Here is a 26210-nt window from a genome sequence, read left to right as displayed (position 1 = left end):
AGTGAACACTTGTGATTACTCAGAGCTGGGGGCCTGGTTCTCTTCATGCCTCCCCCCATTCAGTTATGCCTACAGTCCATGAGATAGGTGCTCTCTGATTTATAAATGAGGAAATGGAGGCTCAGAAATCAAGCCACAAACGTGGGGTTAAACTTAGATATGGCCAATTTGTGCGCCTGCTGTCAGGCCCCTTTCTCTCTCTACCCGAGGACAGAATCTGCTTGGAGAGTGGGAGGACTCTCCTCACCCTGAGTGCAGCCTGGACAACTCACAGCCTCACTGTGTTGTGTTTGGGGAGTCAGGGGTTACTTATTCTCTTCACTCAGTCTGGAGACCAGATAGAAAATTTCATAGGCTAGTAATTGGCATACAGCCAGAAATGCAAAATGAACCTCCATCCCGCGTCCCAAAGGCGGTAAAAAATTTATCTGTTTCAATTAGATCATTGGAAAAATGAAGCTTAGGGATCAAACACAATGATGATGGCCATATCAATGTGAGCCACAGCCCCAGAGGGTGAAAAACGCCCGAGGATTTAGTCTGCTTAGATATTTACCCTCTGGGAAATAACGAGTCATGTTCCAGTGTGTTTGATCTCAGAACCAGGAGATACCGAACAGAGATGGAAATAATCCTTAAGAGTATGGAGATAGCATCATACTTGATAGACTGAAAGCCTGAAAACTGAAGCCTGAAGAGAGAGAGGCAGGATGCCACCAGGGAGGCAGGCAGACAGACCCAGAGCCTGTTATTGCCTGCCAGTGTATTGTGCTGCCCTCAACCTCCGGGTCCCCTTAGTCATTGAAATACCACTTTTCACAAAGAGCCGACTCCTGGTTGGATATGAAAAGGATATCCTGCTGGGATTTTCTTCAGAGACAGAGCAACATTGTCAGAGAAAAGGACAACTGCCAGCCAGCTTCACGTACTTTACTGTCCTCTGATCCTCTGTAGAAGTCAGAGCATGAAACAGTCCTGGGGAGGGAAGTCTGGGAGCTGTGTGTGTGGTGTTTGTAGTAATGAAGTTTTGTTGAAGAGCTTTCTATGATTGGATGGTGAGATTCTTCGATTTTCTCCTTTCTGTTTCTTTTTTTTCCTCCTCCTCCCCATGGAGTAGTGAAAGAGTGAATCAAAGGTTTGTAGTTAGTTTCTTTCAACTTAAGGAAGGAGAGTACCAGCAGTATAATACGAGTCTATAATTCTGTTCATTTGGCTTTCGCTTCTGAATCCTGTGCCTAAAAGTGCCTGGACAGGGCCATTAAGGTTTCCACAGAGGCAAGTTCAGTATCTTGGGTGCTCACAAAATGAAAGAGACCAGGGATCTCCTTTGGGACCCTCAGAAGACTGCTGCTCAGACCTCTGGGTCTTTGAATCAGATCCCACTTCATCCTTGTACTTCACTTTTTAACATTTCTTGCCAGAACCGAGTCGGCACTATGCAGCCTCGTGGGCAGAGTAGTTGACCCTGTTTCTTCCTCTCACTCCCAGTTTTTGCGGATGAAGTTTCAGGCATCCTTATTAAGTCACCTGCCCAAAGGGGGAAGGCTTTCCTATTGACATTGTAAGGTCTATTAAAAAAAAAAACTTTTCCTATTTATATCCATTTAATTTCTTTCTTCTGTCTAATTGCTCTGGCTAGAGTTTCAAGAACTATGTTGGAAAGAAGTGGTGAAAGAGGGCATCCCTGTCTAGTTCCAGTTTTTTGAGGGAATGCTTTCAATTTTTCTCCATTTAGAATGATGTTGTCTGTGGGTTTAGCATAGATAGATTTTACAATGTTGAGGTATGTTCCTACTATCTCTGATTTTTCTATTGGTGAGGATGTGGGAGAAAGGGTACACTCATGCATTGCTGGCAGGACTGCAAATTGGTGCAACCACACTTAGAAAAAAGCAGTTTTCTAAGGAGATACCTCAGAAAACTTAGAATAGAATCACCATTTGACCCAGTTATCCTACTCTTCAGCATATACTCAAAGGACTTAAAATCAGCATACTGTAGTGAAAGGGCCACATCAATGTTTACAGCAGCTCAATTCACAACAGTCAAGCTATGGAACCAACCTAGGTGCTCTTCAACAGATGAATGGATAAAGAAAATGTGGTATTTATACACAATGGAATGTTACTCAGCCATAAAGAAGAATGAAATTATGGCATTTGCCAGTAAATGGATGTAATTGGAGACTATGATGCTTAGTGAAATAAGTCAATTCCAAAAAACTGAAGGCCATATGTTCTCTGTACTATGTGGATGCTAACTCATAATGGCAGAATGTTGTGAGAGAGAGGAATCACTGGATTAGACAAAAGGGAATGGAGGGTAATGGGAATAGGAAAAATAGTAGAATAAATAGGACATAGCTTTCCTATGTTTATAAATGAATACACGACCAGTGTAACTCCACACCATGTACAACCACAAGAATGGGAAATTATACTCCATGTATGTATAACATGTCAAAATACATTCTACTGTCATGTATAACTAAAAATAACTACAAAAAAACCCTGTCACTTCAATGCAGAACTCTGCATTAGGGGGAAAAAAAGTACACGTGTTTGGGAAATTCTCCTATGTTTTGATCTTTGGCAATTCCTTTCATATGCCGTGTTAGTCATTCTTTACTCCAGAACTTGTTGTGGAGAGACCCCCGAGGGAGCTCTTTTCACAGTTAATGGAAATCTGTTGGGAGGCTACCCCTCCCTACCTCTCCTCCAGCTGGGTATAGTTCTCTGTGTCCCCACACTTCCTTTACTGCCTTGGCTCCAGCATGTGCTTGTGATGTCTGTAGAGTTGAATCAAGTGGATGAGAAAAGATGCCCATGTGCCAGCTGGTGGCTGAGGTGGGGAGGGGAATCCCTGAACCTCCGGACAATAGTGGGTGCATTTCCACATTTCTGCCACTTTTTAGAAGCCTGCCAAGGAAAAGATAGGCTTATGGGCCTTAGAGACCTCAGTGACACTGAAATCAAAGTCTTCTCTGCTCACTGTTTGGCAAAACACCTCTCCTTCCCCTTCATCTAGCTCCAGGTTCTCCTTGGTATTCTAGTGCCAACTTATTTGGAGAGAACCTTCTGCATACTGACTTCACAAATTTAGCAGAACTTCGATAGCAGATCAATTAAGAAGTAGAGCTCTTTTTTTTTTTAATATTTGCCGTTGAACACAGCTATGCTTTACTACCGAGCTACATCCCCAGCCCTTCGTTATTTGAGACAGACTCTTCTTAAGTTGCCCAGGTTGAACTTGCCTCAGCCTCCCGAATAGATGAAATTACAGGCATGCACCATTGCACCCAGCTGAGCTCTCAACTTTTAAAGAAGATTTTGTGTGTGGTTCCTTCACGCCTTTTCCATCCTTAATAGCTCTTCGCCTTCAGCATGTTGAGAATAATTTATTTATGAAGTATTAGGTTTAATCACAAATGTTCTGTGGTACTCCTGTTGGGCCAGGAGAGATGTATCAATAACCGAGATGTCGGGATGGCTTTGCAATGTGATCTGGGGATCAGGAGAGTAAGCTGGTGTCAGGCCCCTCCCAGCCTGGGAAGAACTCATTTTGGCCTCTGTTTCCTTTCTTGGCAAGACTGTGGGTTGACAGAGTGACCTCTTAGACTCTTGAAAGCACAGGCTCTGTGCAGTGGACAGGCCCAGCCTTCAGCACTGCCTTTGCTGGCCAAGCCTAGAAGGGCCCTTCTTGCTCTCCTCTCCAGTTCCTGAGGGTTTGCCTTTGGCCTGCTCCCTGCAGCACAGCACCCCCAGTGCACTATCTAAGCCTCTTCTTCTCCCCACAGCCAGCATGCCCACCAGTGAGACCGAATCCGTGAACACCGAGAACGTAAGTGGCGAAGGCGAGACCCAGGGCTGCTGTGGAAGTCTCTGGTGAGTGTGGAGGCTGCTTTCCCTCCTAGCCCTCATGGATCTTAAAGAAGCTAATGTTGAGGAGCACCCCAGATTGCAGTGGAGTCCCAGGGATGTGGCCTTAGGTACAGGAGGGCGGTGGGCTCCCTCTGGCCCCTTAGCGCACTTCCTCTTGTGCCAGGTCCCCTGGGGTGCCCAGCAGTCCACAGTCCTCTTCCTAAGTAAGAAGCAGTTCCTGCTGAGGTGGAGCTGGGGACTGTGCCAGTTAACCCGGCCACCTGCTGTGTTCATTAGGTGCTGGTGGAAAAGAAGAGGCACGGCCAAGACGGGGCCCTCTGGGTGCCGGCGGTGGGGGTAAAGGCTGAATTCTCCTTCCCATTGGGTTTGGCATCTGTGCTTTGGAGGAAGAGCTTGAATGGCAGTTGCTGACTAGAAAGTGCCACCTTTTAAAAATTTTTCTTCATGCATGGGGCCTTCCCAACCTCATGCCTAGTGACCAGATGAGGAAACCCTGCTCTCCTCTGCTGGTGGCACCTGTTTTGAGAAGCCTGCACCACCCTCTCCTAACCACGGAGGAAGCCATCCCATAACACCCACTGGCTTCCTTCTAGATGATTTGGGCTGCAGCAGTGGGAAGCGTGGGGTCTGGCATTGCGGAATGGGCCAAGAACTACCTGCTTTGGGGAATCCTGTGCTGTTTTGTCTTGTTTGCTTCCTGTTAGTGTCCTTTAGGTCTTGTCTATAAGAGAACTTAGTCTTGTTCTTGGCAGAGTTTCATGAAAATGATGTTATGGCAGTGTATGCAACGGTTCATGAAGTGATTTTTTTTTTTTTTTGCCTCTGTTCTGCTCTGCCCTCCCTATGACATTGTGAAGTAGGCAGGGAATGGGTTTCCATTTTACAGAAGAGAACAGTGAGGCTCAAAAAGGCATGCTGCTCTGGTGTTCACCCAGTTGTGAATAACAGAGCTACGACCCCTTGTCTGTTGCTCCTTTTCCCACGAATTCTGTTGTTGAGATGAGGGGCTGGGCTACAGGCCTTAGAGGCCTTGCTAGCCTCAGCTTGGAGTGGCAAGAGAAGGACACCTGGAGTCAATGCCTGTTGCCATGTCTTCTCAGGGAATTCAGCTAAGAGTCTTCTCTTGCCTGGGGTCTTTGAGGGTGCTCAACCTGCCTGCCTGGCACTGGTAGCACCTCGATTTCTGCTCTACTCTTAACCCAGCTGACCTGCTGTGGCTACCGGGGGTGCTAAATCCAGGCTCACATGCATGGCTTTTTACCATATCACTGCTGAAGCAATAAGGGAGCATGTGTTCACGTCTTTCAAGTGGGAATCTTAACACTTTTGTCTTTTCTTTCAGCCAAGCCATCTCAAAATCCAAACTCAGGTCAGTATCTTCATTCTGCTTCCCCCACCCCATTGGCCTGTGCATTGGTTTTGATGTTATACTATTATGTTTTAAATTCTGACTTTTATGTGGAATTGCTCTACACTTGAATTTTACTCCATGGGTGTTGACATTGATACTGAATTTCAGTCAGTCCATTACACATCACAGACCTGTCTTGGGGAGCGGTATAGCAGGAACAACTGCTACAAACCAATGGGACACAATAATGGACAGATTTTTGCCTCCCAATCAATTCTTCAGTCATGTCTCTAAGAGATGTTTCTTATTACTTTTCAACTAGACCCCCCCCCCCAATACACACAAGCTTTCCACAGAAGAGCATTCAAGAAGTCTTGTAAGATACTAGTGATATTCAGTTTCTTGATCTGGATGCAGGATACGTGTTCAGTTGATAGTGATCATTGAATTATATGCCTGATATTTGTGTACTTTTTGATATAAGTGTTATTTTTCAATTAAAAACATCTTTCTGCTGTGTGCAGTATACATAGAACTAGATACAAACCTGAAACTAAAAATTCTAGAAGAAAGCAGAAGAAAATTCTTTATGACTTTGGGTTAGGCAAAGATTTCTTAAGATGTAATAATGTAGGATCTATAACAGGAAAATTTGATAAATTGGTCCTCATAAACATTAAAACTTCTGCTTCTGTGAGCGTGTATGTGGAGCTGGGGATTGAACTTAGAGGCACTCTTCCACTGAGGTACATTCCAAGGCCTTTTAAAAACATTTTTGAGGGCTGGGGATGTGGCTCAAGCGATAGTGCGCTTGCCTCGCATGCGTGCGGCCCGGGTTCGATCCTCAGCACCACATACCAACAAAGATGTTGTGTCCGCCGAGAACTAAAAATAAATATTAAAAATTCTCTCTCTCTCTCTCTTCTCTCCTCACTCTCTCTTTAAAAAAAATAAATAAATAAAATAAAAACATTTTTGAGACAGGGTGTAGCTAAGTTACTGAGGCTGGCCCAAACTTGTGATCTTCCTGAGTTGCTGGATTACGGGCATATGCCACTGTGCCTGGCCCAAAACTTCTACCTTTATTGTTTTCTTAATAAATAAAGACAAACTGAAAACTTGGATAAAAATGTTTGCAAAACATATGCAAATCATATATGATAAATCTGTACATAAATGATTAATGTAAAGATAATAAGCAATAGTGTCCATAATAAGAAAACAACTCAATAAAAAAACGGCAGAAAGTTTTATAGGCATGTCACCAAAAAGAGATGCGGATGGAATGTCCATCAATCATTGGAAAAAAGGAATATTAAAATCACAATTAGAGACCACTACATGTATGTAAGGGTGGGTCAGATTTAAACGTCTGACAATACCACATTCTGCCAAGGATGCTGATTAATGGGCATTTCTGTATAATATTCGTGGTCATGTTGAATGACAGCTCTTTCTCTCTCTCTTTTTAATGACAGCCTAGGATTGCAGTTCAGTGGTAGAGTGCTGTCTAACATGTGCAAAGCCCTGGTTTCAATTACCATTATGCCCACCCCACCCCCCAAATTTAGTGATTTAGTAGTTTCTCTTTTTGCTGACCTAACAATTCTACTTATAAGGTATTTGTATAAGAGAAATGATGATATATGCCTACTCAAAAGAGTTTACATAAATATGTATAGCCGCATTATTCATAATTACTCTAAACTGGAAGTAACCCAAATGTCCATCAAATGGTGAGTGGGTAGACAAATGGAGGTGTGTCCATATGTTGTAATACTGCTTAGCAACAAGAAGAAAAAAAATGATACACGCAACAATGTGGATGAATCTCTAAAGAATTTTTCTTTCCCTGTGTGAGAGAAGCTGGTCTCAAAAGGCTACACAAAAACTGACTCTTTATATGACATTATGGATGAAACAAAATTCTGGTGACAGAAACCAGAGCATAGTCATCAGGCAAGGAGTAAGGTTGGTGGAATTGACTGCTCAAAGCTGTGAAGGAACTTTTTTGGGGATGAAGATTGTCGCTTCTTTACTCTGTGTACCTAAAAAGAGTAAGCCTTACTATATGGAGATTACATCTCAAACCTGACTTTAAGGGAAAAAAAGAAAAAGCTCTTTCATGGTTCTCTGTTATTACAGGGCATGGAAAGGCCTTCATCATTTGGCTCCTGGCTCACCTTCTGCCTCAATTTGTGACAAACCTCCCATATTCCCCATTTGTAGAACGCTGGAATATTCTCAGGGTTTTTTTTTAATATACATATTTTTTAGTTGTAGTGGACACAATACCTTTATTTTGTTTGTTTATTTTTATGTGGTGCTAAGGATCGAACCCAGTGCCTCTCACGTATGAGCCTCACACAACCCCAGCCCCTGTTCTCAGTTTTTAAAGGTGCCACTGTTTCTACCCCTTAAATGCAGTCTCCTCTGGGTGAATTGCCCTTCTACCTGCTTTCGGCATTATTCTCATTCATCCAAAGATCCAGCCTAAATCTCTGCTTTTCAGAAGATTCTTTCCTGACTTCTCCAACAGACAATTGTATCTCCCTTCTCCTGACCAGTATTCTGTCTGAGACTAGCACTTGGCATGGATTTGTAATTGTCATTTACTTCAACCCTGAGTGCTTTCCAGGGACAATGCCTTCTTCATTTTCATCTGCCCAGCACCGGGCACATAGTGCTCAGGAACTCTGGTCTGAGAGGACATACAAGGCCACCAAGGTGTTCAGAGCCCAGTGAGGGGCAAGATGTAGATGTTACAGGTTTCCAGGTCTCCTAGATGTGGGACATCCTTGTGCCCTGTCACCCTAGCACAGCATGGACCCATCAAGGCTGAGTCTTTTCAGGCTACCTTGCTTACGTGTGCTGAATTACATATCTCAGGAGAATCCAGCTGTGCGTGGGTAGAGTCGTGTCCTTGGAACTTTTTCTGTGAGGGCTGTTGTATTTCTTTAACTAGAAACTGCACATTGAGAGCAATAACAAAAACACCTTGCTTGACCCAGGTCTTGGTAAGGAGGTAGCACAATTCCTCCTTTGCTCACTTTCTGGGTCACGTTTTTTAAATGTTGTAATCCAGCTGAGTCAGCCAGTGCTGCCTCTTGAAGGTGAATATTCCTCTTTAGTCAGGACCCTAGAGGAAGTGTCCCCATCCCTGTCAGGGAGGCAACTTGGCCCACAGAGCAGGGACTTTGTCACTGAGCTGATTCTTTCCTGGAATCCAGGTCACTGAGCAGTATCCACGGTACACTTCACCAACTACCCCCTTGTGGCAGATAATATTTTCTGGAAAGAGACAGGTTAAGGGAGAGAATATTTTCCCTAATTACAAACAGGGAACTGAAGGTGGGTGGAGGGCATGCTACTTTGTCTGTTTGGCTCAGCTCATTTTATTTTTATGAAAACACAACTCAATATTGGCTCTTCTTCTAAAGATTTATTTTGAGCATCACTAGTTAGAAAGGGCACCTGATGACTCAGTATTAAGACTCATGTCCTCCTTGGCTTTGACAACCACCAGGTTCCAGAGGAACCCCAAAGATTTATGAAAGAATTTAAAGCTTCCCTAAAAAGTAAACTATGATTTTGGAGAACTTGGTTGCTTGATAAATTCTGTATGATGATTGAGAGGCTGTGAGCAGTGTATGTAGTAAGTGGCTGTCTGCACCCATACCAATAGATCCACACACCATCTGGGTTTATGAACTGCTTATGTGTTCAGGTGCGGTGATGCGTCTACATGTGGATCTATGAATACCTAGATTTTTTTACTCATTTGATGACTACATATGACAGATCCTGAAGTTATTTATAACCACAAAAGGGAAACCAAGCATAATCAAGTCAAGATTATACTTTTAAAAGTTGTATGTTAAGACCAATATTTATATTATGAGGTCTGCTCATTTTTATGCCATTTTTTTCACTTTTTTTTTTTCCTTCCTGAACCCCCAACCCAATCTGAGCCTCTAGAGCGAAAGCCAGATTCTTTCTCCACGAGGTTTATTGGACTTGCAGATGCCATATCTGTCATCTCAGGAGTAATGTTTGCTTATCTTTCAGCCGACGCTGGCGTCGCTGGAACCGATTCAATCGCAGAAGATGTAGAGCTGCCGTGAAGTCTGTCACGTTTTATTGGCTGGTTATTGTCCTGGTGTTTCTCAACACATTAACCATTTCCTCTGAGCACTACAATCAGCCAGACTGGTTGACGCAGATTCAAGGTATGAGTGGAAGCTGTGCTCTTTTTGTTCCAAGTTAGAGATTCTTGTGGCTAACGGCTATTAATATTATCTGATCAATAATAATACTAAACAGTTTAGTATTAGTAATGAAGTATTGTATCTACTGAGGGCTATTTTGGGAAAACAGTCCAAACGCAGGCAATCCCATAGTACCTTGGAGCTGATTCATGCTGAGCATCTCCTTGTCCTAGCACTGAGACAACCTAGGATCCAGGAATCTTGGAGTTGGAAGGACCTTCTCCCTGCCCCTTTTGGAAGCTTTATTTTAATTTAATTTCATTTATTTTATTGAAAGCTTAATTTTATCTATTGAAAGCTTTATTTTTGGCAGATGCTTTTGGTTTTCCTCCTTCAAATGTCCAGAAATGGGGGTTGGGGAGTTGAAGGTCATCCCCAAAGCCAGCCCAGTCTGAGCTTGACAGTTTTGAGATCTTAAGAAATCCTCCCTTACATCTGTTTCCTCTACCTTTTAAGCCTGTTTAGCAGTATTTCCTGCTGTTAAAAATGACATTGATAGGCGACCACTTCTGATATCAGTGACATAAACCAGACTAGACAGGTTTCATGTTTGGGTGCCATGGAAAGGGAAAAAACTTCCATTATTGAGACCCACATTTTTAAAATACATGCAGAATCATGAATTTTTAGTGCAAGAGAGCTCTAGAGATTGTGTGATAAGCTGCCTCTACCCGTTTTATAATCGGTGAAACTGAGGCCCAGAGAATCAAATAACCATTCCATATTTGCACATCTAGTTAGTAGCAGTACCACTACCAGAACTCAGCAGAGAACAGACTATCATTAATGCCATATTTTTGTCGTGTATAATAAAAGAGAAAGCATTGGTGTGTTTCCTATGGGGACTGATGGGAAGGAGGTACCAGGAGAAGAGGAGCTGGATGGAGCCTCTCTCACACGAGGTCTTGAGGATGCGTGCCTTCTGTCTTTCCAGATATAGCTAACAAAGTCCTCCTGGCTCTGTTCACCTGTGAGATGTTGGTAAAAATGTACAGCTTGGGTCTCCAGGCATATTTTGTCTCTCTCTTCAACCGGTTTGATTGCTTTGTGGTGTGTGGCGGAATTACTGAGACCATCTTAGTGGAACTGGAAATCATGTCCCCTCTGGGGATCTCTGTGTTCCGGTGTGTGCGCCTCTTGAGAATCTTCAAAGTGACCAGGTAAGGAAGTGTGTGTGTATTGCCACAGGTGTTTTCTCAGTAAGAGGTGGCCATCAGTCCAGTCTCTGGTCAGAGGATGTTCTGCTCTGTCCTACAGAGCTCTGGGCTCACACCCTCATCTTGACTTGTAGGCATTGGACCTCTCTGAGCAACTTGGTGGCGTCCTTGTTAAACTCCATGAAGTCTATTGCTTCATTGTTGCTTCTGCTCTTTCTCTTCATTATCATCTTTTCCTTGCTTGGGATGCAGCTGTTTGGAGGCAAGTTTAATTTCGATGAAACGCAAACCAAGCGAAGCACCTTCGACAACTTTCCCCAAGCCCTTCTGACAGTATTTCAGGTGAGTCCTTCCTTTTGCCCTCCTCCTGTCCCAGAAAAACACACTGTAAGCAACAGCTAAACCCCAGCCTTCTTGTTGGCTTACAGCTCAGGAAGATAAAAATATTCCATTTTTTATTAGTAATCTTGGACCTCATGATACCTGGTAAATTTTATGCCCTACGAGTTGTTTGTTTGCATCATCCTCCAGATGTTGATTGAGGGGACTTATCGAATCTTGTTTTTTAAGACCTCTAGCTATGTTTCAAAACAATAAACCCCAAATCCTCTTGTGCTGATCACTTCCAAGTTTAAAACTCTAGTTATAATAGATTGATGTGAAGAAATAAATTTGGAAGCCTGGATATTTTGGTGTAGAGTTGAGTGTAGTGGTGGCCTTCTGCCCTCTTCTGTCCTGCCACTGTGATGTGAGGACACAGGCTCTGAGGATGGCTGTCCTGTCAGGGCTTCTATGGGCACTGGGCTGGATGGCAGTGATCATCTCAGAGGGGCACAGATGGCTCTGCCTCTTAAGGAGCAGCATGCCCTCCCCATTCCTGACTGCGAGCTGTGGGGTCTGAGCCCTCTCCAGAGCTGAACCCCTTCCTTGGACAGAGCCTGACAGATGTGTTTAGAACTCCCATGCACCCTCTTTGCTTTTCATCCAAGCCCTGCTAGATACACGGGTGTTTGGGGGAAGGACACGAAACAGATAGGTCCCAGGGTGGCTCTTTCTGTGCCTAGCTTGATGACCTTGGATGAGTCACTTACTCTTTTCTGAAGAAACACAGAGACTAGAAGGAATGATCTGTAAGATTCTTTCTCACACAGTTATTTAAGATGTATGCACTTTGATATATCACCCATAGATGGGATATAATTACTCATTTTTCTGAGCGTACATGTTGCAGAATCATATTGGTCATGTAGTCACATATACACATACAGTAATAATGTCTGTTTCATTCTACTATCTTTCCTACCACACATCCCCTCCTCTTCCCTCCCAACACATTCCTCTACATAATCTAAGGTAATGCTATTCTTTCCTAGTGCTCCCCGCCTTATTGTGAATTAGCATCTGCATATCGGAGAAATCATTTGGCCTTTGGTTTTTGTGGGATTGGCTTATTTCACTTAGCATGATATTCTCCAGCTCCAACCACTTACTGGCAAATGCCATAATTTCATTCTTCTTTAAAGCTGAGTAATATTCCATTGAGTATATACACCACATTTTCTTTATACATCCATCTATTGAGGGACATCTGGGTTAGTTCCGTATTCTAGTTCTTGTGAATTGAGCTTCTGTAAACACTGATGTGGCTGCATCACTGTAGCATGCCGATTTTAAGTCCTTTGGGTATAAACCAAGGAGTGGGATAGCTGGGTCAAATGATGGTTCCATTCCCAGTTTTCTGAGTAATCTCCATACTGCTTTCCATAGGGGTTGCATCAATTTGAAGTCCAACCAGCAATGTATGGGTGTACCTTTTCCCCACATCCTCACCAACATTTATTGTTGCTTGTATTCTTGATGATTGCCATTCTGATAGGAGTGAGATGAAATCTTAGAGTAGTTTTGATTTGCATTTCTCTAATTGCTAAAGATGTTGAACACTTTTTCATATATTTGTTGATCAATTGTATTTCTTCTGTGAAGTGCCTATTCAGTTCCTTGGCCCACTTATTGATTGGGTTATTTATTGGAGGTGCATGTGCTAAAGATTTTCTACCAATCTATAGGCTCTCTCCTCACTTTATTATTTCTTTTGCTGCGAAAAAGGTTTTTAATTTGAATCCATCCAATTTATTCTTGATTTTACTTCTTGTGCTTAAAACAAATAAAAAAATTAAATAAAGACAAAAAATGTATGGAATTATCATATGGACCCTGTTTTTTTTTAAAAAAAAAATATTCTTAAATTTTGCTGGTCAGAATGACTACTGGTCAATCATTCTTTTCTCTACTTTCTTTCAGAGGAACCCGTGTCTTCCCCCGCCCCCCTTTTTTTAAAGCATGCATATGGCACAAAATTCAAGTGTTATAAACCAAAATAGCATGACAGTTCTCCCACTGGTCACTAATTTCTTATTCTAGGAGGCAACTACCATTAAATAGCTTCTTGTAATTCTTAGACATGTATTTGCTCAAAGACACAAATCAAACTACCTGCCTACCTAGGGGTGAATCTACACAGATGGTTACTCACTCTACAGACTGACATTTTTAAAATCACAGTGTCCTCAAGAGCCTTCCTGCTTGGTGTATAAAAGGTCACCTCCTCTTTTTAAATTCAGCATAATTCTGTGGTGTGGATTGCCATACATTATGAAGACAGTCACTTGCAGATGAATATTTAGTGTGTTCAGTCTTGGCTCATTTAAACAGGGCTCTAGTGGGTGGCCTTGAACAACCAGGACACAAGGGGCACATGTGAGAATAGATGTGTAGGACAAATTCCCAAAAGTGGGATTGCTAGTTTAAAGGGTGTGACTATTTTAAACTTTGATACCTTTGACAAAGTGCTCTCATTATAATTGTAAAGAGAGCAATGTGGAGACTACCCATTGCCTGCTCCTTCTCACCACAGTTGGTATTCGTGCTTTGATTGTCACCTAACAGATGAAAATGGTATTTCATTGTAATTTTATCAGGCGTTATGTTGACCATCTTTTCATAAGAACCATTTATAGTTCTTTTTCTGTGAATTTATCTTATCATTTGCCACTTTTGTGGTTTGATTTTGATCTGCAACAGTTTGAATTTTTACAATATCTAGTTCAAATAGAAAATATAGAAGTTCTCTCTCACTGGAAGATTGCATTTAAAAAATCACTGTCCATATTCATCTGATTCAATTTTGGAAGGGACTGTATTATGAAGTATCATTAGAAGCGAAGATAAATTTTAAATTTCAGGTGGTTGATTGTATTTTCCCTTGAGATCATTAGTAGACTTATAGGAGACATTTAGAATTCCCCACTTATAAAAACTCATAGATTTGATTTTTTTTCATTTCCATATTTGATTAACTGTGGAATGCTATGCAGAGGTTACAAAGAATGACGTTAATTTATTAATATAGAGAGTCTTCAGGAAATAATGTTGAATTGTTTAAAAAAAAGAAAAGGCCAGTTTCAGAAAAATTCATATAACATAGTATTATGGCTACAAAAAAAAATCAGAAAAGACACCAATTGGCTTCTTTTTCTGGGTGTATGTGTATTTAAATTCATAGACAACGTTCTTGGAGAGACAACACCAACATCGTACTCTCTGGGGAGAGGATGAAAAACTGGTCTGAGGTATAATAAAAAAAAAAGTCTATATATCCTGTATGTAAAGATTTTTTTTTCATTTGAAGTATTGACTCATGTATTTGTGTCATTAAAAATAATGTTTGGAAAATTCTATGGGATAACAGATGGATTTATCCCATGCAACCTGGACTGTGGAAGATGGCTTACCCCAGATTTAAGCAGCCTCCAAGGAGCTCTGGGGGAGCAAGATGGGTCTTGCATCTCCTGCTCTCTCACTCTGCTTCTGGCTTCCTAGATTCTGACAGGCGAGGACTGGAATGCTGTGATGTACGACGGCATCATGGCTTACGGAGGCCCGTCATCCTCAGGAATGATCGTCTGCATCTATTTCATCATCCTCTTCATCTGTGGTAACTGTATCCTTCAGGCCCCCCCCCCCAGGGCTGTGTTGTTGTTGTCATTGGCTTGTTTTTTTGTTTTTTTCTTCCTGAATTTCCTATGGCACTGGTAGTGGCCACACCTGTGGTGGGGAGGTATGTGTCTTCACCTTGTTGGCTCTCTGTGGTCCTCTGTGTCGCTGGGGGATGGCACAGTGCAAGCAGAGTTCCAGAGAGGCTGTGAGGAATGCAGCTGGCTGAGCCAAGCCTTTCTAGGGAGAGAGGGCACATGTGCTGGTGCCAGGCCATCCGGCTGGGAGGCATGTTTCCCATACAAGTCTCAGGGGGTGGCCTAGGGCAAGCCAGGTGGTTCCCTGTGCTGTTGTCCTTGGGAGGTTAATGCTGTATCTCTCTCAAGATCTTAAGACCTTCATGACGAGGAGTGGGGGCATCTTTCATGGCTTGACCTGTGCTGCCCTGAACCTAATCTTATTTTGCTGACCTATGCATCTTTGGGTCTCATGTGTTCATTGGCTGACTTCTCTCGCATGCATATACATATAAGTATTTTTTAGTTGTAATTGGACACAATACCTTTGTTTTATTTTTATGTGGTGCTGAGAATCAAACCCAGCTCCTCGCACATGATAGGCGAGCGCTCTACCACTGAACCACAACCCCAGCACCCCCACCCCATGTAACTTTTTTTTTTTTTTACTCATTTCACTCCTCTTCCCTGCCAAAAGGCAATCTCTTAAGACTTCTGAAATTGGCCCTCAGGTTATTTATGCAGACCCTCTAATCTTGGGCTGTGTCTATTTTATCTCTAGGTCCTAGCACAAAACTTGGCACACAGAAGCCCTCAGAAATATGTTGTGAGAACTGAGCAATTGTACAACATAAGAATACCATCTCTTGAACCTTCACCCTTCCAATTTAAGAATCCTAACCTGAATTCTTCTCCTAAGGAGATCCTGATCCTGTTGGCTGTTTCCCCTTTAATCTTCTTTGGCTCACTGATGAATTTTCTTCAGTATTGAAACCCTAGTGCAAACTTTTCCTGTATTCCTCAGGGACAATGTTTTATACTATGAGGGTTCTATTTTTAAAAAATCTCATTTCAGCATATATACATTCTGCTAGTCCCTGACTCAATCCTAACATCCCTCCTCCAGGGAACCACCTCTGCCTTGTCTCCTGCCCAGAGATGAGCTCATCCACCTCTAAAGCTCCCATCAGATTGTGTTTGTTTCTCCCTGTGTGCAGGGTCTGCCGCTACTGAAATTGGGGTGGGCACTCCTCCATCTTCCTAACTGGATGACAGCTCCTTGAGTCAGGAATCATCTTTTCTGTATTTGCATTTCTCACTGACAGGACCTTGTGCTTAGTTGGCCTTTGGTAAATTTTTGTTACATGAATGGTCAATATTTTCTTTGTCTGCTCCCCTCATGATTTGCTCTTAAGGTCACAGCAGAATACCAGATTTGAGCCTAAAGAGAAGTATTCCCTGGCTCTACTTCTCTCTGATTCCATGTTGATGCTTTAAGAGTTGTTTATAAACCGGGCACATGAACAGCTGGATGGATGCTTATAATCTCAGCTACTCAGGAGGCAGAGGCAAGGATCACAAATTTGCAGCCAGCCTCAGCAACTTAGAACCTGTATCAAAATAAAATAAAGGGTTGGGGATATTGCTCTGTGGTAGTACTTGCCCTATCACGTACAAGACCCTGGGTTCAATTGCTAGTACTCGAGGAAAAAAAAATGTTCATGTTTTCTGTCCCCAACTAGAATAGATGCTCCATTTTGTCATATTTCTGCCCATGTTCTGGGTATCCATAGCATGGCTTGGAATGTCAGGTGCTTGGTAGGTCTTTTTGAATGAATTTCAGAGCACACCACTCTTTAGGAGGATCTGGGTAATGTCTTTAAATGCAGATGATGGGTTTTTACTCCTGGAAACCATCTGTTACTAGCTTGTAAGACCTTGCTGTGGTTTATTAGTCAAGATTTGCTTTCTGCTCCCCAGAAGAGCTTAGTGTTGTAAGGCTAGAGAGGTGATTCTTTCTTCATTGGGGTCATTGAGAGAAATCCCCAATATAACTATTCCCATCACTAACTCCTTCCAAACCAGCCTCGATCCATGCCCATCAGAGGAGTTTCCAAGCACATGTTTCCGAGATGCCTCCAGCCCAGGACAAATTGCTTCGTCAGGCTCATTGTAGTGCCAGTTAAAAAAATAGACTAACATTTCAAAGGCATTTTCAAAGTCTTAATATAATTCACTCACGTTTCTATCCTCTTTAAAGCCTTGAATAGAATTAGTCAAGCATGATATCCCCTCACAGAGATCTCATCATCAGTCCCTTGTTAGGTTATGTTGGTTTATGTGTTCAGCAACCCAGATGAGATTTCAGATTGCACAGGCACATGGGGCAGTGGTGTGCTGCTGCTCTCTCGGGGACCCTGGGCTCCTACAGTTTTGCCTACAGGTGACTGAATGTCAGGCAGACAGAAGCATTCATTATAGCCCAAGGCCTTCCCATTTATTGCTGTCTGATCGCTGTGCTTTTATAAAATGTTCTTAACTGCTATAAGTAAGAAACAGGCATCTTCTGATTTGAGAGCCTTTGAAATGTTTTTCAAGGAAACCACATGCACAATTTTATAGTAAAAGCCAGAAAATGATAATAACCCCTGACAACTTGTTCATCTAACTCTTTACTATTTGCAAAACTTGGGCTCAGCCATAATAATTAAATATCTAGCCACAGTGGGGCTATTCAGAAGATAGCCCTGTAATGTCGGGGGAAAGGTCCAACATGTTGCCATCAAATGGTGTTTGTGGAGTGAAGGAAAGAATGAGGTGTCTGCAGACTCTGAAGGCCATTTCAGAGGAGGTCTCACACTGTCCTGTGTAGAAGGAATAACATGTAGCCTTTGAAGGAGTCCAGTTTGAAAAGTACTCCCCTGAATATGTATGTTATGGTGCAAGTTTTCAAAGAAGTGAAATAAAACACAAGGTACTTTTTAATGATACCATGTGTGTTACAGATTGCTTTATACCATATGTATCAGCTATAGATACATTTATATATAAGAAAATATACACATACAAGGAAATGTTGAAATTTGTAGGTTTTCATGAGTTTCAGTAAACCTTGATCATTTTTTTCAGACTGCCTCCTGAGGTTTCGTGTGTGGGTGTGTGTGTGTGTTAAAGCAGGGTCCTAGACCTCTGGTTTTACCAAGTGAGTATAGCTTGAGAGTTAGTTGCCTGCTACTCACCTCCTAGAACACATTTCCATAAGGGGTTGCATTTAGAAATGTGTTGTACCCTTAAAAATTTCAAATTAGATATTCTACTGAATGTCTTCTTGGCCATCGCTGTTGACAATTTGGCTGATGCGGAAAGTTTGAATACTGCTCAGAAAGAGGAAGCTGAAGAAAAGGAAAGGAAAAAGATTGCCAGGTAAATCCCATTTTCACCTGAAATATTTGCTCAGTGGTACTTGGGGAGCCCAGCTGCCTGGGAGGCCTGGTGGACTCAGATGTGTTTCAGAGCAGCTGTAGCCTCATGTTGTTGATTTTTGGTGATTGTGGGTAACCATGTGGTACAGATCAAAGAGGAGGGAATATTGGGCAGAAGCCAAGCCCTTGGCTCTTACCCTTGGAGCTGAAAATGGGAGTCATGCATCCCCGTGCTTAAAGAATCACTGCAGTTAATTTTGGCATCATAAAATAAATGATGCATTCAATGCTGATTAGCTCTTGGATGAGAATTTTAGTAAGATGATCTGTGTGATGAATCCATTGCATTAGATGAACAGGAAGGTCTGAGTTTGGATTATACTGTGCTCTTGCTATTAGTGTTGTTCCCAATTAAATTCTATCCCTCACTGGGGGCACTGTTGATTCAGACTCCTGATTAGCATTTTTATACATAGTAATATAGTTATTTGGTTTCTTGTGTTTGTTTTCACTGTAGAAAAGAGAGCCTAGAAAATAAAAAGAACAACAAACCAGAAGTCAACCAGATAGCCAACAGTGAAAACAAGGTATTTGTTTTTAAATAACTTCTTCTGATTTGCTTCAAAGTGATTCTTCTGGTATCTCCATAAATGTATGACATATGCTGTGAAAGTATCTTGTGTATAATGTTCGGGTATGAAAAGAAGAGCGTGCTGTACAGATGGCTGGTTTACCAGAGGGGTGAGCTGGCTGTCAAGCCACATTTCACCAGAGAACCCAATGATAAATGTTTTACTAGTTTGTCCACTTATTTTTTCTTTGTTGAAATCACGTGATTGAGATCACAGTAGTGTCTTCTGGGTGGGTATGATAGTCAGGGATTTTTAGTAGATGTCTGTTCCCAGCAGCAATCCCAGGATCAAGTGGTCTGGGAGGCCTCAGGTCTCTGCTGTCAAACTTCATCCCACTTATGACAGCTCTGGATGTTTCATTCATTTGTTTGTTTGCTCACTGAGTTGAGAAACACTTAGAGTGGTGACTACGTGTCAGACCCTGGGGATTTAAGAAGGAAGAAGACTGTAGAGTCCCTGCCTCCATGGAGCCTGCCGTATAGTGGAGAGACGGGAATTTCAATGTGGTTATCTTGTGGTGTGTGTGACTGCACTGGGACAGCAGAAGGATGGACCCTGCTGACCATGACTGGGTTGGCATTCTATTTCCATCTCCCTTCAGGCCTTCTGTCTGAAACAGAATCACCCATCTGCCTGTCCCTTCACACTCGCTCACTCACACATGTACACTTGGGAGAGAAGCTCCCTTCCCTGTGCTGAATGGCAGGGTTGGCCCTTCACTTGGGCACTCTGAGGTGCATTTAAGCCAGTCTCTCTTCCTCCCAAGTTGTCTGTCATCCTAGGTTACAATTGATGACTATCGAGAGGAGGACGAAGACAAGGACCCTTACCCACCGTGCGATGTGCCAGGTATGATGAAGCCCAGAGATAGGCTCTCAGCTTGTAAGTGGTGTGGCTTTGCTACCACCCTGTGACTTGCTGCCGAGTCTGTGACTGGGGTCGTCCCAGTCAGGGTCACACTATGCTGCTGAGGCCCCCAAGACCATGGACCCACTTGCCCGTGGACCAGTTAGCTCCACATCTTACAATGGTCACAACTCAAATTCCAGGTGGTGGGAAGGGGAGGTGTGGGTGAATCATGTTAGGCCCAAATTTTTCCAGGAAAACTCTACAGGAGACGGTTGTTAGTACTCGCCTGATACATTTGCGTTTGATGGATGCCTTATCAGCTGATAATGGTGGGGCTGTGGAATTGGTAGGCCCAGGGGCTACTTGTTTGTGACTTGAAGTCTCTCATGGTGGTTTTTCAGACTGAAGCCATGCAAGGAGGTTTCTAGGGAAGCAGCCAGTGCTGAGAGGGCAGCCACCTTTATTGGTGGTCAGGGAACCTCATTTCTACAGCTGCACACCCTCACCAGACAGGGGCACATCCAGCCCCCACACTTATTCAGTCCATGTTCTCTGGAGAAGCAGGAAAGTCTTGATTTTATTAATTTTAAGCCATTAAAATTAATTTTTAATTTATTATTAATTTTAAGCCATATTTTAATATGAAATCAAGGATGATAATTCAAACCCAAATGCTGTCTTTATTTCATGCCTATAAAAAGTGTTTTATTTAAAGTAGGTGAAGAGGAAGAAGAGGAGGAGGAAGATGAACCTGAGGTTCCCGCTGGTCCCCGTCCTCGCAGAATCTCGGAGTTGAACATGAAGGAGAAAATTGCCCCCATCCCTGAAGGGAGCGCTTTCTTCATTCTTAGCAAGACCAACCCGTAAATACCTGCTTCCTAGTCCCATCACTGCCACCTTTCTGCAGTGACCCTAGTTTGAGGATGGCTGGGGGTGGGGTGGGGGTGGGGGCGCAGGAGTGGTTGGTGAGGGAAAGTGGTTTATAGCCCTGTTCTGAACCTGAATGTCCCATAATTCCCCCAAGTTTTGTCCAGCTGCTCTCCTGCTCTCTCAGTTCATGTCTTCCTAGCCTCCTTGTTCCTATGGGGACCTGGGAGGAGTGTGTTCACGGTTTTCCTCCATCATAATTGGGGCATGGAAACAGCAGTAGGTGAATACGCGCTCACCAAGATACCCCAACTGAAGCCCACTACTCTGGTGTTCCCCCATTGCTCATTCCTAGGACCCTTTCTTAACTAGTGGGTTTTGCCTTAAGATGCTTTGTAGGATGAGTTTTGTGATCAAGTTCCAAATAGCATTTTTATCCTCAGATCCTGTTTAGGTGATCTTTTTTCCTATTGAGCTTTATGCCAAGTAATGTTGCACAATGGTATTTTATAGATTATAAGTCTTTGATTCAACACTGTGATACTCTGCTTAAAATAGCACTTCTCATGTTAAGATGATAAGGTGCTTACCAGGAACATGGTAATGACTCATGTACTGTAAGAGGAAGAAGTTTATTTCCTAGCTGGTTTCTAGATTTTATTCATCGTAGATTAAGTGAACTGCTGGGAGGATAGGTGACTCCTGGAAAGGCTTCTAGAACTACAGTAGTTCTTGACTGTCAGAGAGGAATGCTATATAATTCGGAGGCCCTAGGGAGATACAGGTGGGAAGCAAGGAGTCCTTAGGACCCAAAGTTTTGACGATTGTTTTATAGCTCATCACTGTTTGGATGCCCATAGGGGTGGTCGGTGGTGATGGGGGATCATTGTACTAATGTTACTGACACCTACAGCTCACTGTGTATACACATGTCAAAGGAATGGGCTGATTTTCTCCCGAATGTCGTGAACACTTCTGCCCTCCCTGCCTTGCAGAGTCTTGCCCAATCTAGGTGCTAATAACTTGCAAGCTCTCCAGGGGATACATGCAGCTTTGAGAAACCCCAAAAGAGAGGTCTCGAAGTGAGGGGTCACCTTCATATAAAGTTGACTCCAGTTTTGAAAATGATTTCAAACGAAAACCTATATATATATATATAGGGAAAAGTGAAACAGAACAACAAAACCCTTTAAATTCTGAAGTCAAATATTGAAGGTAAGGATACTACTACCTCAAGGGTAGCAGGAGAGGTTCTGGTGACCCAGAGAGCCATTGTTACAACCCGGAGTCCAGGGTACTGCTGTCCCTTGCTTCATGGGGCTGCAGGACTCAGTGGAAACCCCATCACACAAGGCAGAAAGATCCTTACGTGTTAGCAAGTAACATCATCAGATGTCACTCTCACTTCCTGAGGAGGGCTTGTTGTGGGTCAACTCTAAAATTTAACATTTATGACTAAATCTCCAGGCAACAGGAGATTTCGTCAGTCCTCACTGCAGGTCACATTTTAGAACAGCAGTACAAGAAAGGAATTTGTCTCACTCTTTGCATTAAAATTAAAACTTTGGACAAATTGAATTTGACAGAGTTTAATTGAGCAAAGAATGATTCACAAATCAAGCAGCCCTGAGAACCAGAGAAGTTCAGAGAGCTAGACATTGCAATGTGGGCAGCAGCATTTATAGACAGAAAATGGAAGTGAGGGACAGAGACATCTTGACTGGTGACAGTGTGGCCTGTGCTTTATTTTAACATGGTCTGATCAGTTGGAAGCCTGGATTGGCTGAGGCTCAATGCTGTGATTGGCCGAGACTCGGCTCTTAGTTACAGAGTATACTCCTAAAATAGGCCTTCAATTAGTTCGCATATTAAGTTAGATTATAGTTTAGGTAGGGACTCAAGGTATGGAGCATCATTGGGCCAAATTTAGCTTAATTTGACACAGTATTCTTTCCAAGGCAGGGATGGTAAGCCATCAGGCTTCATGTCATAGTGGAAAAACTTCACAGTTGGGCAGATCTGGGTTGGAAATCTGCTCCTGGTCCTTATTTAGCTGTGTTACCTTAAAGTTCTCTCACATCCATAAGCCTCAGTTTCCCTATCTTTTGAAGGATAGTAGTCTCTGCTTCTAAGGATTCAGTGAAATGGTCTCTCTGAAACTCCAAGCACAAAGCTGGTTGCCCCATGTGCTCCAGGGCCTGTGGCTGGTGACCAGGTCACTCTGATCTGTCCAGACAGGGGGCATGGGTGGACTAGCAGACAGCCATCCTCTTCCCAATCTCTCACTTCAGGGGCCCCATACTTTAAAGACCCCGACTCTCATGTGGGCCCGTGTCCATGCAGTGGCTTTCCCCCACAGGATCCGCGTGGGCTGTCACAAGCTCATCAACCACCACATCTTCACCAACCTCATCCTCGTCTTCATCATGCTGAGCAGCGCTGCTCTTGCGGCTGAGGACCCCATCCGCAGCCACTCCTTCCGGAACACTGTAAGCCTCTGAGAGAGGAGAGGTGGGTGGGGCTCCCTCAGGGGTCAGTACTGGTCCCTCTAAAGCAGAGGCCTTCCTAGGAAGAGGGCCTGTGGGGGTCCAAGAGGCTAAAGCTAGGGTAGGCCTCCAGTTCATCTGCAGGCATGATGGTTTCCAGTTTGGGAGTGCTGGAGCTAGCCTGAAGCTCTTATTTAGAACTGGTAGAGAAAATTTCTTTCTTGTATGGACTTAACTATAAAAGTTTCTCAGCTCTATTCTATTGTTGAGGAGAAATACAAGCCAGGGGGATGATAGGATGCCAAGTTGAGGGTCTAGCAAAGAGGAGGAACTTGAGGTTTTGTTGTGGCAGGAAGCGGTCATGCTAACAAAGTAAGAGGGTTTAATTTTTATTCATCAGTTTTCTAACTTGAGACAGTGCCCTCTGATGCTTCTATGTTGGAAAGAAACTTGTACTTAAATTAATTCTTGGCTCAGCAGCCTGGTATTAGCAATTCGGCTAATTCAGCATCAGAAAACTCCAAAGGCAAGACATTGTCAGAGATCCAGTAGCCGGTGGACCACCAGGCATAGAGACTGGAATGCCATTCCAGTTATTATTACCCTCCAGAGAGGAAGCCAGCCATTGTGTGCCATCAGGCATCACTGCCTCTGTGTGTCCAGTCTTTAGAGATTTTAGGATTAAGACACATCAGCAGATCAATGCATCTCTCCCCATTTCCAGGGCATGGCAAACCTAATCTATTGGAGTGATAAGACACACTCAGATATGTAGATAAAGAGCACCTTCCCCCGAGGCATGTGTTGGTGACAATTTAATGAGGAAGGTGCCCAGCCTGTCTTAATCTGTTCTCACAGTTTAGGGCTTCTTTTAGAGAGCCACAAGGCCATCTTTACCTAGAATTTCAAATGGAATAAAGACTGCTTGTTGTTGAGTTCTATCATAAAAATCATACACAAGGGAGGAAAAGGTGTTAGATAAAATAATCATTTCATGACAGATTAGATCAGGAGCTAGTTTTAAATACATATTGATCAGGAGTTAACTTACCTTGGGACTTTATTTCTTTTCTGTTATAATCTTTTCTTCATGAGTCTATTTACTTGACACCTTTTTTCCAGAACTGATGTTATCTTTTTTTTTCCAAATAGATGTGTGTATGTGTATTGCTTTTAAACAAACTGCAGTGTTTTCTTTTAACCTTAGCTGACTTTTTTGTGAAAAAGAAGATGGAAGCTGAGTTAGAAAGAACAACTTAAATCTAAGAATTCAGATTATCCCCTGGACACCAGGTGCCTGGGCACCAAGCCGACTTGGCAGCAGCATCTTTCTTGGCTGCCAGGTGCCTTCAACATTAATATCCCTACTGTGTCCCCTACTGTGTCCTAAGAGAAGGTCTTAGGGGCCTCACAGTTTATTGGAAACTGCCTTTCATTGCCTGGGCAAGAAACACAATCACATAGAAGTGTTTTGCAAATTTTAACAAATCCCAGACACACAAACAGTTTGGAAAAGCAATTTCCCTCTAAAGACAGCTCCTCCTCTGAAGGGAGCTGGTCTGGAAGTAGAGATCCTTAACTTATTGTGAAGGGGCAGCAGAGCATCCCCTGAAGTGCTCCTATGCGTGAAACAACATGGCCGTGTGGCTCTGCTGGTACCTGTCAGCCCTCCTTCCTGCTCAGCAGTACCTGTGACTGGATGAGTACCCTGAGTAGGTGCCCCCCACCCTGTTCCCAGGATGCACATATCTTAAAGGAGTAGGCCTGGTGGTCACCAGAGTCCTTCCAACTCTGATGTCTTCAGTTATTTCAGAACCACAGAGAACAATTGCCAGAAAGATCAATAGCCACATAGTCTTGCCTATTGCTAGAGTCTTGGCCGCCATCTTTGTGGTTCAGGGAGCTATGGCCAGTAGTTCCTTTTGAACAGCCTTGTTGGAGTCGGTCTTTTAGCTTCTGGCCTGATTTTCCTGACTGTAAGTCCCTATGGCCATGAGGGGAATTAAAGACTTCAGAAGGAGTTAATAAGATTGTGTTCTGAAAATGATGGCATTTTCAGAAATGCAGATAATGAAAATTCAAAGGCCAAGTCAGTCTCCTGTTTGAATGGGTCCAGCAAGGTAAAAAATCAACCTTAGGAAAGAGCAGTGAGTGCATCTGCAGAGCCACAGACAGAGGAAGATGGGAAATCCCAAACCATACCTTGCAGACTGAACCAGCCCTACACATGGGGGTGAGTGCTATTGTGCACAGTTTAAATAGGAATAAATAGAATGTTTAAATAGTTTGCAACGGGACATGTGGAAGCTTCTGGTTCCATTTGACGCCAGTAACGCCTTTGAAATTTTTTATTTTTTGCAGTGCTAGGGATCAAACCCAGGGCTTCACACACACTAGGCAAGTGTTCTGCTACTGAGCTACATCCCTAGCCCTGCCATTGACATCTTTTTTCTAACCTGAAACTTGCCAGGTGGTGACATACTTCATTCAGCCTCACACCCCCACCCCCAAACAGTTAAAACTCCAAAATGTACGTGACTGTCTTATTAGGGGCCACAAGTCATGACTAGAAGCAGTGCACTGATGAAGAAAGGTTGTCAATACAGCATTTTTAGAAACCAGCCCCCTTTGGTCCAGGATACAGACCTGGGAAGCCAGTCAGCAGAGGGGCTAAAGGAGCCCCGTGCCCCTGTCAGTTACAAAGAAGAGCTGTCATTGAACTGAGGTGGGCCTACAGGAGCATCTGTGGTCTACCTCCAGAGCAGCAGGGCTGTCCTGGGAGAGCAGTCTGGCCACGGTTGGGGGTTCTGCTGGTGGGCATGTAGCAGTCGGATCTTGTCCGGATGCTTTGTTCTCACTTCCACATGTTGTGCCTTGCAGATACTGGGTTACTTTGACTATGCTTTCACAGCCATCTTTACTGTTGAAATCCTGTTAAAGGTAACGGCTTTTTCATTGATTCTCATTACTCTAAAGCAGCCATAGAATAATAGTTGCCATTCTTTGTTTACCTTCCAGATGCTAGGTTATGCAGATTATGTCTTCACTGGTACTTTTGCATTTGAGATCATTTTGAAGGTAACAGGTTACCCAGCAGTGTGTTTGAGGGCCTGCTCCTGTGTTTGAGACACAGGAAAGAAGCGTGAAGTGCTTTTGACTTGATTTATTTTTTTTATTTTTTGTCTTCTGTGGCCACGCTAAACTTTTTCCCCCCTTTAACCAAAATATTTTTTTCTGTGACCATTCCAACTTATTTTTGGTGTTGTTTCCTTTTTAATCTTTGAGTG

General features: G+C 43.1%; 1 protein-coding gene across 1 annotated transcript in view; it reads left to right on the top strand.

Moving 5' to 3' along the window:
• The window catches only part of CACNA1D (calcium voltage-gated channel subunit alpha1 D), a 324288-nt gene that overhangs the window by 231132 nt on the left and 66946 nt on the right, over positions 1-26210 (top strand). The window contains exons 10-23 of the mRNA XM_081284245.1: positions 3797-3884; positions 4158-4217; positions 5224-5250; positions 9301-9461; positions 10435-10660; positions 10792-10999; positions 14537-14657; positions 17976-18090; positions 18607-18676; positions 19504-19570; positions 20286-20433; positions 22797-22926; positions 25804-25863; positions 25942-26001. Coding sequence (XP_081140371.1) covers positions 3797-3884; positions 4158-4217; positions 5224-5250; positions 9301-9461; positions 10435-10660; positions 10792-10999; positions 14537-14657; positions 17976-18090; positions 18607-18676; positions 19504-19570; positions 20286-20433; positions 22797-22926; positions 25804-25863; positions 25942-26001 — 1541 coding nt within the window. The remainder of the gene's footprint in view (positions 1-3796; positions 3885-4157; positions 4218-5223; positions 5251-9300; positions 9462-10434; positions 10661-10791; positions 11000-14536; positions 14658-17975; positions 18091-18606; positions 18677-19503; positions 19571-20285; positions 20434-22796; positions 22927-25803; positions 25864-25941; positions 26002-26210) is intronic.

This window comes from Spermophilus citellus, assembly GCF_964194105.1.
Source record: "Spermophilus citellus genome assembly, chromosome: 3".
Lineage (NCBI taxonomy): Eukaryota > Metazoa > Chordata > Mammalia > Rodentia > Sciuridae > Spermophilus > Spermophilus citellus.
Note: the sequence above shows the minus strand (reverse complement) of the source record. Positions and strands in the feature narration are given on the sequence as shown.